At 40.4% G+C, this 14286-nt stretch overlaps 1 protein-coding gene across 12 annotated transcripts in view; it reads right to left on the bottom strand.

Annotated features, from left to right (window-relative positions):
• PDE1C (phosphodiesterase 1C) overlaps nucleotides 1-14286 on the bottom strand; it is a 509328-nt gene that overhangs the window by 13021 nt on the left and 482021 nt on the right. For 7 of the 12 annotated variants that reach the window (XM_057549584.1, XM_057549586.1, XM_007175238.2 and 4 more), the window contains one exon: nucleotides 7648-7716. In XM_057549584.1, coding sequence (XP_057405567.1) covers nucleotides 7648-7716 — 69 coding nt within the window. Of the gene's footprint in view, nucleotides 1-7647; nucleotides 7717-7915; nucleotides 8124-14286 lie in introns of all 12 variants that reach the window. The other 5 variants (XR_009008777.1, XM_057549582.1, XM_057549581.1 and 2 more) reach the window with 2 other exon arrangements.

Here is a 14286-nt window from a genome sequence, read left to right as displayed (position 1 = left end):
TGCCATACATTACCAGACTTTCTGGGAGTTTTTCTTAAAAGTGTGTCTTTTAAAAGCAGGACAGGGCTGGATTTTGTTTTTCTTATCCAAATTTCTGTATTTTAAGAGCAGAGTTTGAGCCATTTGCAATTATTCTTATTACTGATAGTTTTGGACTTGATTCTACTATCTAATTTTGTTTTGGTTTTGGACTTGATTCTACTCTCTAATTTTATAATCATTCTTTATTCCTTGCTTCTTTTTTTCCTTTCTGCCTTCTATCAAGTAGATACATTTTCTGTATTCCCTTTCTTTGTTGTTGTTCATTTGCTGACTTAGATGCTATAGGTTATATTTCTATTATTTTACTGATGATCCTTTGTGTTACAAAAAGTTACAAAATTACAAAGCTCTGCCCAAAGACAGAATAGATCTCAGCATTCCTTAACTCCCTCTTAAATATCCCCTCTTCCATCTATAGCTTCTGTTTCCTATTTTAACGCAAAAAATATGGACATTATTTTTATGGTGACTAGTTACTCACATTTACCAACATGCTTTATTTACTTGTGTGCTCACCATTAATTCCTGTCTCTCACACTTTGCTTCTGGGTTCACTTTTCTTCTTCTTGAGGTATATCCCTTATACTTCTTTTAGTGAAGTCTGGAGTGCTAAATTATGTCATTGTAAACCTAAAATGTTTTTACTTTGCCTTCATTCATAACTAATAATTTAGCTATTTTAGCTATTATATAATGCTTTATTTTCCCTCAGCCTATCAAAGATATATCTTCATTGTCTTTTGGCATCTACTGTTGTTAATGCAAATTTTGCTGTCAGTTGGTTGTCATTTTATTACAGGCAACCTGCTTGCAGCTCCCTTGAACATAACCAGCTTCTTATAGCATTTAATATTTTCTCACCCTTGACATAATTGGAACAATCTCACACAATGCATTTCGGTATGTGTTTGGTATTACTTAGGTATGGCAAGTGAGGTGCATTTACTGTCTAGGAATTTGAGCCTTTAGAGCTGTTTATCTATCTTCCATGCTTTTTCATTTTTAAAATTGAGATATAGTTCACATACCATATAATTCACCATTTGAAGTGTACAGTTCAGTGCTTTTTATTTAATTCACAAGGTTGTGCAATCATCACCAATATTTAATTACAAAACATTTTTTTTCACATCTTTATTGGAGTATAATTGCTTCACAATGTGTGTCAGTTTCTGCTGTACAACAAAGTGAATCAGCTGTATGTGTACATATATCCCCATATCCCCTCCCTCTTGAGCCTCCCTCCCACCCCCCCATCCCACCCCTCTAGGTCATCACACAGCACCGAGCTGATCTCCCTGTGCCATGCAGCAGCTTCCCACTAGCTATCTATTTTACATTAGGTAGTGTATATATGTCCATGCTACTCTCTCACTTCATCCCAGCTTTCCCTTCCACCCCTGTGTCCTCAAGTCCATCTCTACGTCTGTGTCTTTATTCCTGCCCTGCCCCTAGGTTCATCAGTACAGCTTTTTTAGTTTCCATATATATGTGTTAGCATACGGTATTTGTTTCTCTCTTTTGGACTTACTTCACTCTGTATGACAGACTCTAGGTCCATCCACCTCACTACAAGTAACTCAATTTCGTTTCTTTTTATGGCTGAGTAATATTCCATTGTATATATGTGCCACATCTTCTTTATCCATTCATCTGTCGATGGACATTTAGGTTGCTTCCATGTCCTGGCTATTGTATATAGTGCTGCAATGAACAGTGTGGTACATGTATCTGTTTTTTTTTAAGTTGACCATTTTTTTGATATAAATTTATTTATTTATATTTTACTTTTGGCTGCGTTGGGGCTTCATTGCTGTGCGCAGGCTTTCTCTAGTTGTGGTGAGCGGGGGCTACTCTTCGTTGCGGTGCACAGGCTTCTCATTGTGGTGGCTTCTCTTATTGCAGAGCACAAGCTCTAGGCATGCGGGCTTTAGTGGTTGCGGTGCGTGGACTCAGTAGTTGTGGCTCACAGGCTTAGTTGCTCTGTGGCATGTGGGATCTTCCTGGACCAGGGCTCAAACCCATGTCCCCTGCATTGGCTGGTGGATTCTTAACCACTGCGCCACCAAGGAAGTCCACATGTATCTTTTTGAATTATGGTTTTCTCAGGGTATATGCCCAGTAGTGGGAATGCTGGGTTGTATGGTAGTTCTATTTTTAGTTTTTTAAGGAACCTCCATACTGTTCTCCATAGTGGCTGTATCAATTTACATTCCCACCAACAGTGCAGGAGGGTTCCCTTTTCTCCACACCCTCTCCAGCATTTATTGTTTCTAGATTTTTTGATGATGGCCATTCTGACTGGTATGCGGTGATACCTCACTGTGGTTTTGATTTGCATTTCTCTAATGATTAGTGATGTTGAGCATCTTTTCATGTGTTTGTTGGCCATCTGTATGTCTACTTGGGAGAAATGTCTATTTAGGTCTTCTGCCTATTTTTGGATTGGGTTGTTTGTTTTATTGATATTGTGCTGCATGAGCTGCTTGTATATTTTGGAGATTAATCCTTTGTTAGTTGCTTTGTTTGTAAATATTTTCTCTCATTCTGAGGGTTGTCTTTTCGTTTTATTTATGGTTTCCTTTGCTGTGGGAAAGCTTTTGAGTTTCATTAGGTCCCATTTATTTATTTTTGTTTTTATTTCCATTTCTCTAGGAGGTGGGTCAAAAAGGATCTTGCTGTGATTTATGTCATAGAATGTTCTGCCTATGTTTTCCTCTAAGAGTTTTATAGTGTCTGGCCTTACGTTTAGGTCTTTAATCCATTTTGAATTTATTTTTGTGTATGGTGTTAGGGAGTGTTCTAATTTCATTCTTTTACATGTAGCTGTCCAGTTTTCCCAGCACCACCTATTGAAGAGGCTGTCTTTTCTCCATTGTATATTCTTGCCTCCTTTGTCAAAGATAAGGTGACCATAGGTGTCACCTATATTTTGTGTCAGTACCATACTGTCTTGACTACTGTAGCTTTGTAGTATAGTCCGAAGTTAGGGAGCCTGATTCCTCCAGCTCTGTTTTTCTTTCTCAAGATTGCTTTGGCTATTCGGGGTCTTTTGTGTTTCCATACAAATTGTAAAAATTTTTGTTCTAGTTCTGTGAAAAATGCCCTTGGTAATTTGATAGGGATTGCATTGAACCTGTAGATTGCTTTGGGTAGTATAGTCATTTTCACTATGGTGATTCTTCCAAACCAGGAGCATGGTATATCTCTCCATCGTCATCAGTGTTTTATAGTTTTCTGCATACAGGGCTTTTGTCTCCTTAGGTAGGTTTATTCCTAGGTATTTTATTCTTTTTGTTGCAATGGTAAATGGGATTGTTTCCTTAATTTCTCTTTCTGATCTTTCGTTGTTAGTGTATAAGAATGCAAGAGATTTCTGTGCATTAATTTTGTATCCTGCAACCTTACCAAATTCATTGATTAGTTCTAGTAGTTTTCTGGTGGCATCTTTAGGATTTTCTATGTATAGTATCATGTCATCGGCAAACAGTGACAGTTTACAAAACATTTTCTTCACCAATAAAAAAATCCCATACCCATGAGAATTCACTCTCCATTCTTCTCCCTCCCCAGGCTCTAGTAACCACTAGTCTACGTTCTGTCTCTATAGATTTGTCTATTCTGCATATTTCACATAAATGGAATCATACAATATGTGGCCATTTGTGTCTGGCTTCTTTCACTTGGCAAAATGTTTTCAAGGGTCATTCATGTTGTAGAATGTATCAGTACTTTCTTCCTTTAGTACGGTCAAATAATAATCTATTGTATGGATATACCACATTTTGTTTATATATTCATCAGTTGATTGGCATTTAGGTTGTCTCCAGTTTTTGGCTATTATGAGTAATGTTGCTATGAATATTTGTGGACAAGTTTTTGTGTGAACATATGTTTTCAGTTCTCTTGAGAACATACCTAGGAGCGGAACTGCTGGGTGTTATGGTCACTCTATGATTAACATTTTAAGGAACTGCCAAACTGTTTTCCAAAGTAGTTGCACCATTTACATTCCCATCAGCAATATATGGTGGTACTAATGTTTCCACATCATTGTCAACACTTGTTATTGTCCATCTTTTTTATTCTTGCCTTTCTAGTGCATGTGAAGTGGCATCTCACTGTGGTTTTGATTTGCATTTCCCTAATGACTAATGATGTTGAGCATCTTTTCACGTTCCATTTGCCTGTCTTCTTTGGAGAAATGTTTCTTCAAATCTTTTGCCCACTTTTTAATTGTCTTGTTTGTCTTTTTATTGTTGAGTTATAAGAATCCTTTACATATTCTGGATACTAAATCCTTATCAGATTTGTGGTTTGCAAATATTTTCTTTCATTCCATGGATTTTCTTTTAGTTTTCTTGATAATGGAACGTTTTTAATTTTGATGAAGTCGTATTATTAATTTTTCTTTGGCAGCTTGGGCTTTCAGTATCATATCTAAGAAACTGTTGTCTAATTCAAGGTCATAAGGATGTTTTCTTCTAAGAGTTTTATGGTTCAAGCTCTTTCTTTTCTTTTTTTATATGGTTCTATCTGTACAATATGTTTGGTATAAAGTCCTAAGGACTATCTTCCAACATTAATTCTCTTTTCAGCTGTGTTCTACCTTGAGTTTATACCACCAACTGTGTTTTTCTTTGTTTTTAAAAAATTCCAATGACTATATGTTTGTTTGCTTTTTAACATTTCAGATTTTGGATTGCTTCTTTTGCATATCTCTGTTCTTGTTTGGCTTCAGCATAATTTTCCTTTATTGGTTTTAAAGGATTTTTATTCCTCCATTTGGCTCTTCGAGTATCCTAAAACATGATATTTTAAGTTGCTTGACAGCCTGCACCAAGAGTTTGTGGTAGAAGCATGTGCACTGTGGGAGGTAACGTGTGGCATTCGTGAGGTCACAAGAAGAAACAGCGGGCTGGCTGTCCTTATGAGTGACGTGGAGGGCGTCTGCTAAACAAAGCATGGTTTATTATGTCAAGTGTTTTGAGAACCACCCACTCCACCTCCACAGGCTTTCGAGTGGTTGGAACTCAGATCCTGACACCCAATTTGGGACCACGTCAGACTGTGAAACTAAGGCCAAAGACAGGGTGGCTGAGACTCTGACTCAGAGGTCTTAGAATCCCAGCAGGTCAGCAACAGGTTCCCAGCATAGCAGGTGGGAACCAGGTCAGGTCTGCATGTTCGTGCAGATGTCCAGTATGTCAGAGGTCCCACCTGACCCAGGAATGTTATGACTTTACAAAGAAGAGCAAACACCATCACTACACACTGAAGTTGTTGGGTTTAGAGCTGTTTTCCTCATAATGACTATAATCCTAAGAGCCCAAAACCACAAACAGGGACAAGATGAAATGGGCTTCCAGAGACTATAGAGCAAGGTCTACTCAGTACTAAAATACAGTCAGTATAGTTGTATAGTTATAGTTGTATAGCTGTAAGTTAGTATAGTTGATACAAATCCAATTTCCAAGATGAGCCTTCTTCTGAGGACGGCTGTTTTCTATCTAGTCATAAATTAAATTGGATAATGCTCACTCACACACCAGGGCACCCTGCCTCATAAACATTTATGAGCACACAATATGTGCTTGTCACCTCAGCAGCACCTCACTGGGACAAAAAAGAATAAGACAGTCCCTACCCTTGAAAAAGCCACTGATCAATGGTTAAAGGACTTATAAGCAAATAATTATACGTCAGCATTAATTCTACCTAGAAAGTTTGGAGAGACTGCAAAGAGAAATTAACCAGGGGAGAAAAGGGTAAAGATCATTCTAGGCAGAGTGAGAGGCAAGTAAGTTCAGAGGCTACTCAGTGGACACTGAGTCTAGCTGTTGGACTGGAGTAGAGACACTGCATAAGTTGAGGCTGAAAAAGCAGATGGACATAGATTAGATTTCATCTAATCCAAGATGCCGCTGATTATAAAGTGAACTATTATTTCATGTACAACCAAGAAAAAAATGCTGTTAATTCAATTATAACACCCCATTGCTTGCAAAACATTCCTATTTCAGAGTAGCTAAAATGCAAGTCACTGTCTCTCTTTGAATGGATGAAATATGGAAATTCCCAAAAGAAACAATGTAAAAGACAAATTAACATTAGAAAACAGATTTTTTTAAAGATAAACTAAATGCAAACAAAATATGAATATAATTTTTCTTATCAAATTAGTGAAGTATCAATGTCAGCAGTAGCAAGAGCAAAGTGAAATGGCAAACTCATTGCTAAAAGTATAAAATACTACTACTTTTCTGGAAATCACTTTGACAATAATGGGTCAAGAACCTAAGTATGTACATACTCTTTGAGTCAGTAATTGTACCTACAGGAATCTGTCCTAAATCCATATTTACAGACTCAGAAGAAGACTTATGCACAAGAATGTAAAGTTATTAATGATAAAAAAAGGCAAGCTATATAAATGCCAGATTATTAATGAATACAGTCGGCCCCTTGTATCTACAGATGTGGAACCTGCAGATATGGAGGGTTAACTGCGGGTGACTTGAGCATCCATGGATTCTGGTATTTGTGGGTAGTCCTGAAACCAATTCCCATGGATGCTGTATATAAATAAATTGTGGTATAATCATATGAAATATTAATCGCTGAAATATTTTTAAAATATTTAATAATATGGGGGAAAGCTCATAATGTAATAGTAAATTTTAAAAGGGAGGAAACAAAACTCCATGTAGAGTATAATCTTAATCTAGAAAAAAAAAGGTATTTAAGAAACACTGGAAGGAGAGGTAATCTTGATTAGCTCTGAGTGGTAGCATTTTGGCAACATCTTTCCTTCTTTTAATTTGTATTACTTTTTGATTTTTCTACAATGTCCATATTTACCTTTTATAATCTCTCCTTCCCTCCAAATAAATGTGTTTTTCCAAGTTTTACTTGGAACCTAATTTGCATAGAGAATGTAAGCCTATGCATGGAGACAGAGTGACCAATAGGTGCCTCTCATATTAAATAGTGATTATACAGGATTGTCATGAATGCTTAAAATTTTCTAGTAAATGTTAGATAGGATCCAGTACAGATCGTCCAAGACCTCCTTATTTCTCAATAGTAGATACTCGCTATGAGCACCCTCTATGAGTCAGTACTATGTTAAATTGATGAGTATTATTTCTAATTCTTATTATCATGCAGACAGATGAGAAAAGAGAAGCTCCAAGAAGCTGAATAAGTGTAGTGAGCCTGCACAGTGTGAACATGGCAAAGCTGAGATTTGAACCCAAGTCTCTCTCTCTCACCAAAAATTCATTCTTCCCCCTGTGCCACCTGCCTCTCAAAGAAATACTTGCACAGCATGTCCTGATGAACCTTAAGGAAGATCAAGATTCTACTCTTTCCATCAGTGAGCAGGAGAGATTGTGAACCAACTATGAATATGTTATGTCCATTCTTGGGGAGAACCTTACAAATGTGGATGACAGAGACAAAGCCCTCTGATAACACGGGGTCAACAGGATACACAAGGGGCCAGATTCCCCATTTATCAACTGCTAAACTCAACTCCTGAGAAACGGGTCCTTTCTGCTGTCTGTGATCAACTAAGATTATGAAGCAACGACATTTACCCACCTGGCAAGGTAAGGCAACTCGTGGAGCTAGTGCTTGGGGCTGGTGAGCCATGAGAATGCTTCTTTGTGCCTGTAAAGAGGAAAGAGAGAATGAGAAAGAATAGGATTGTGGACAGACTTTTCAGACCGGTAAATGCTCACGTGCAATGTTATCAAATGATCCAAAAGTTTGGGTCTGAAGACAACACTGAGAAGAAGGGTGGGTGAGGGTGTGGGAGCAAAGCAGGGCATAGTCCATGGTCCAGAAAAGCCAGGAGCACAGCCTTTACCTCTGTGCATGTGATGGTTCTTGGTCTCCAGACTGGTCTGAGCAGGCGTGCACTTTAGGATCACCAGGGAAGCGTTCTAAATATGCAGTTACCTGAGCGCCACACCCAGAGATTCTGTGTTCATTGTACTGGGCTGGAGCTCTGGCATCCGGATTTTCAAAGCCCACCCCAGGTGATGTTAATGTGCATCCAGAGTGGAGAACTGCTGCTGTGAAAGGGAAAGTTCTCGATTTAGAAGTGAGAAGTCAGGGGTTTGTCTCTGCTTTGTCCCTATAGCCTTTACTCCCTATTGGACCTCAAGCAACAAACTTGATTTCTCTGGAACCTCTGAAGAGCTGTGAAGATGAAGTCCTCATCTGCAAAACGAGGGAAATGACAACAACTACGTCCAAGTGTTCTGGCGAGAAATAAAGGAAGCGAGGTGAATTGTTCTGCAAAAGAACATTTACATATATGTGTGTGTGTGTGTGTATGTTTGTATATATATAATATATGTCTATACACACATACACATATATATTATTTTATGCATAAATATACGTATACACATAAAATGCACATACACATATATACATATATATTTTATCTATAAATGCAAATATTATTTGTTTATTCATTCGTTTCTTTGTTTATTTGGCCATACAGAGTGGGGCAAAAGAGGCCTGAAGGTCAGAATCCAGCAACATAATGAATGCCTGGAGTCTGAGCTGGCAGAAAAGCAGAGAGAATTCTCAGGCAGAGGATAGGCATGATTTAACGTCAAGTTATTTGTCACAAGTCCCCTGAACCTATGCAAACTTTCTGTAAAGTCTACTTTCCATGCAGAGGCCTGGTGTGAGTGGAGGTTGTGCTAGTCTGAGTGAACATAGTCATGGGTAAAGATAACGAGAAGACACACTGACTGATCTCGACATCAGACGAAACAGGAACTTGGGGTCCAGGCGAGGGATAAGCTTTCCCTACCCCGGAATACCTGGTGAGATGTGAAGATATACACTAGGGATGGTGTTTGAGACTGTTACATTTTAGTCTTAAAGAACAGGGTACTACCCTTGACATTCTGTGTTACTGTTAATTATTATTATTATTATTATCATTATTATTATTATTAGCAGTGGAAGTACCGTTAATAGTGTTAGTAGTAGTAGTAATAATAGTAAAAATAGAGAACACGAAATTAATCCAAACACCTCAGACCCACAACAGCTGTTAATTTGCACGAGGTGAGAGAAGTGATATCTGGCAGAACTTTAGGTCTTCATTTTCCAGATCTTGTAGATGCCCTGAATGTAAGAGTTGGGTGACTTTTATAAATATGGCTTCCAGGGTCATTTGCTGACCCACTGAAGGGGAACCTCCAGGGAATGGAGCCACAAGTTGGCAGGTCAACAGGTTCCCCAGGTGAGTCTAATGATCATCCATCAAATGGGGTGCTCAGACACGAGAGGTCAAAAGATTTACCCAAAGCGATAAGTGGGGTCCGGGCCAGGGCTGCCTCACTGCACAGCTCCAGGGGGTGCCACTCACACTGCATCCTACAGGAAGAATGGTGGACCTGAGTGTGTAACAAGCCAGCCCCGATCAAGGGCACTACCAGGGTGGAGATCCATAGCCATTCCTGACCCACCAGAAACAACCTGTGTCCCACGGGATCCGCCTCCACGGTGGGGAAGCCAGTGACTCAAAGTGTTTATCCCTCCACTCACGGGATGTTTCACTTGTCTCACTGTCCCTTTCAGATAGGGTTTCTCTCGACAGACGCACACTGATATTTTGTCACATCATTCTTTGCTGTCCTGTGCATGGTAGGATGTTTAGCAGCATTCCTGCCCTCTACCGCTAGGTGTCAGCAGCAAACCCCCTCCGCACCCCCCCCAACCAAGCCCCCCACCGTCGTGATAATCAAAAATGTCCACCAGACACTGACAAATGTCCCCTAGGAACAAAATTGCCCTCCGTTGAGAACCATTGCTTTAGGAAGGAGGCAGAGTTCAGGGTTTTTTATTCAGAGCTGTGACTCACAATTTGGCCACTTGGGCATTAGCATCAGTCACTGTCACATATCAGGCAGCTACCATGTTCTAGGCACCGTATTAGTAATGGACAATTAAACGTACATTAGTTATCTTTTCTGATACTAACTCTCTGATGATAGAATGATTCCTAATTTATGGAATTTGGAGACAAAGTGTAAGTAATTTTCACAAAGTTACTGAATGTTGGGGGGCAAAATTTAAGCCAAGATCCTTCAGAGTTTAAACCTAGAGAAACTCTTCCCAATGACTCTTGCTATTTCTTGACCAATCTGTTATCCAGGTTTCCTTCAGGTGCCGTCTTCCTAAATTTGCCTACACATAAGAACTACCTGGGATTATTAACAAAAAGGAAAAAAACCCAGATTCCCTAGCCCAGCCAATCACTAGTAAGCCAGCATTTCTGGAGGGGCGTGGATCTTTCACAAGTGTCCCAGGTGATTCTGATCTTCAGAGAGGCTTGGAAAACCTTATGTGATAGAAATTTCTTTCTTTAACTGCTGGAAGATAGGGCACTCTGCTTTCCACGGATACCCTCATGAAGCTGAGAGATCAAATGTAATGTGACCTAAATGAGCACTTAAAAACCTGCAAAGCACTGAATGACGACAAGCTTTTAATGGTGTTACCTGTAGAAATATTCACTATTGCCAGGTTATTTCATAGAAATGCTTGGCGCAATTAAAGTCACCTATCAAGGGACTTCCCTTGTAGCGCACTGGTTAAGAATCCACCTTCCAATGCAAGGGACATGGGTTCGATCTCTGGGCCGGGAAGATCCCATATGCCGTGGAGCAACTAAGCCCGTGCGCCACCACTACTGAGCCTGCGCTCTAGAGCCCTTGCTCCACAACAAGAGAAGCCACCACAATGAGAAGCCCACGCACAGCAACGAAGAGTAGCCCCGCTCACCGCAACCAAAGAAAAGCCCACGTGCAGCAATGAGGACCCAATGCAGTCAAAAATAAATAAAAATAAAATAAATAAATTTTTAAAAAATGACCTGTCATGAGCTTCCCATAGTCTGAAGCTTGATGGCTTTTTCTTGGGGCAGCTTTTCATTCCCTTGGTGTCTCCTTTGCAGATAGTGAATGAGACAGAAAACTCTGGGGGTGTGGGTCAGTGGAAAAGCAGAGCTGCAAGCCCTCTACCAATGTGGTTATTTTCTCTGTATGCTTGACGAAATGCCCAATATATCAGGAAAAAGGAGAAACCACGTGCGCCTCTCCTAATCGTGAGTCACAAACAGGTAGCAGGCAGAGACGCATAAAATAAACCTGTTGGCAATTTCTCCAGACCATCAGGCGGCCCCATGGACCATTGGGGGTGGTTAGGCTCTGAGTCAGCCTCCCATGGGCTCCCTGTTAAGTCACGTTGTGTCCCTGATATCATTTTCCACCCCATAGCCACCAAATAACCTATCACTTTACTCAAAGTTCCATTCATGGGAATAATACTCAGCTTATCTAAGTTTCATTTTCTAAAATCCTTCACCTTCCCTTGCTCCCATTCCCAGGGAACACATCAGAAATTGAGCTGGAAGATCCACGTCCAGATCAGCTTTCAAACTGACCCCTACTGTTCCAGGCTGGTGGACACACAGACCTCACTCTGGGATTTACTGTAGAAATCTATCTGGGATGCTACTCTGTGAGTGACTCAGAATTCACTCTGTCAGTGCTTTTCAATCCTGGCTCCACATTAGGATGGTCTGGGGAGTTCTAAAGAAAATATGCTGATACCTGGGCCTCCCCCTAGACATGCTGTTTCACTGATCTGGGATGGGGCCCGGGTGAGCCTGTCCGGCAGCCAGGAGTGAGAAGCAGTGTACCCAGTGAATACCTGTGGAAGACATTTCTTTCAGCTGTAAGGGAAGCGTTCTTTCATCTGAGGAACTGGTGTGCTTTATCCTCATGAATGATGTGAATCTTGTAAATGGTTTCTTTTCATTTTTATTTAGGTTTTCCCGGAAACTCAGACCCAATTTATGATCTAATGCTGGGAACTGGGGAGGCCTATTCAGCCTGCATGACTGTACGCTAACGTTTGCCCTGTTTGACTCAATCTACACTAGCTTGACTTCCTGCCTCTGGTTTTATTCTGCAGTCTTCATTTTTTAAAAGCAAATTGGTTACATTTATGTGATTTCAGACTTCTGAAATATTTTGTAAATGAGGTAAGGAAAATAAAAACATGAATAAACAACTACATCAGTGCTGACATTGTGCTAAGTTCCATTTTCCTCATCTATAAAAATTTAAAAACATCGATTTCAGGATGTCATTGTGAGGACCAAGTGAGAGAACTTAGCAAACTGAAGTGCGATAGAGTGTGTGTTATTAGTTTATATTCAAAAGAAAGGGGTGTGTGTGTGTGTGTGTGTACAGTAGCTAATATGTCATCTTTGGGAGAGAAGCATTTTAAGGTCACGCATTACATTGTCCTTGACCCAGAGCATGTGAATGTTCAAGGAGTAAACAACCCAATCAGTCAGCTCGGGGCAGAGATGTCAACACCGCAGCTTGTGTGACTGGAAGTATCTTTTGACAAACGAATAGCTTTCAGATATTTCAAATTAATGTCCTTGGTTGGTTCGGCTAAAGGGCAACAAATCCAATTCGCCAGGAGTCTGGAGAAGAGGACAGTGATGAAAGTGACAACCAAGCCTGCCTGCCTTGGGGCAAATACACACCTAAGACTCAGGACGGGGGGTTAGCACTAAACCCGATGATTGGCAACTCGACCTCAAGTAATTTCCCTCTGCAAAGTAAGATTAGCAGGGCCAGGCCCAAGTTCTGCCGGTAAAGGTGATTTAAAAGCCCTTGAGACATAGCGCCATCGTTAGTAACGGTCCAACGATAGCAATGTTGTTACAACACAAGCAGGTCCCAAGGCAGAAGTGGGTGCTGAAGGACTAAAGTAGGAAAAGTGTCTGTCAGCCTACTGTGCATTTTCACTCTCTTTCTTTTAGCCTATGGCAGTGTCTGCGTTTACGATACCCACAACATTTGATAGCCGTTGCTGAGCACATCCACCAATATTTTCTCTGTGTTCCATTTAGGGGGTGGCAGAGATCGACGAGCTAAATGAATCGCTATCTTTGCCCCTTTGCAGCCTTGACAAAAGGGCATCAAGAGAAGTCCACGATCTGCTTAGGGCTGTGGAATCTCTGAAAGTTTGGAGGGCTTCAAGCCCACCTCCTGTACTTTCCTGAGAGTTGTTTTCCAACAGTGTATAAGCTACAGCAGCATAGTCAGTGTTTGATAACATTTCTCCTCCACAATACATGAATACCATGCTTTCTTTTGTGTGACCCGATCTCTATTCATCACAAAGAACAATGATCAAAAACATAAGAGCTATTCAGACATGCAACGTTATATGCTATTTAAATATGGCCTTTTTAATATCTGAATATGCCTCGGGATTGGGTATACGAATGAGGAGTCTGAAAAAAGGTCCACGACCTTTGACCCAGTATTCTAAGAATTCTTCCAATGGAGATATTCAGAAACGCGACAAAGCCCTATGTACAAAGAGCCCCACTGCTGTTATTTACAACTTCAGAAAATAAAAGCATATAACTTAATTGTCCAACAGCAGACAGGTAGTTAATTAAACTTCACTAGAGCCACAAAATGAAAAATTATGTTGCAATTGAAATTATATTAGTAAAGAGTTTTTTTAAATGGGTAATGCTTACAATCCAATGTTATGAGAACAAACCATAATACAAAATTAAATATATTGTACTGTGTAAAAACACATAGCAAGGGCTTCCCTGGTGGCGCAGTGGTTGAGAATCTGCCTGCTAATGCAGGGGACACGGGTTCGAGCCCTGATCTGGGAAGATGCCACATGCCGCGGAGCAGCTGGGCCCGTGAGCCACAACTACCGAGCCTGCGCGTCTGGAGCCTGTGCTCCGCAACAAGAGAGGCCGCGATAGTGAGAGGCCCGTGCACCGCAATGAAGAGTGGCCCCCACTTGCCGCAACTAGAGAAAGCCCTCGCACAGAAACGAAGACCCAACACAGCCAAAAAAACACACACACACACACACACAAAAACATAACAAAAGACCATTGGGAAGTAAAGAACTGACACTGAATGGGGTATTACAAGTGATTTTATTATACTTCTCTATATTTTTCAAAATAAGTTCTGTTTTTTGCTCTCAGGAAAAAAAAGGAATTGAAAAAAACGTGTTTCAATGCATGGCCACTTGGGAGGAACATCCCAGCCTCTTTAGTCAGTAATAACCCAGCGGAGTTACTGCAGAGGAACAACATACAGAGGTGGTCCAGGTAAGGGGGTGGTACTTACGTAATATGCACCATCA

The sequence above is a fragment of the Balaenoptera acutorostrata genome, chromosome 7, assembly GCF_949987535.1.
Source record: "Balaenoptera acutorostrata chromosome 7, mBalAcu1.1, whole genome shotgun sequence".
NCBI classification, from domain to species: Eukaryota; Metazoa; Chordata; class Mammalia; order Artiodactyla; family Balaenopteridae; genus Balaenoptera; species Balaenoptera acutorostrata.
Note: the sequence above shows the minus strand (reverse complement) of the source record. Positions and strands in the feature narration are given on the sequence as shown.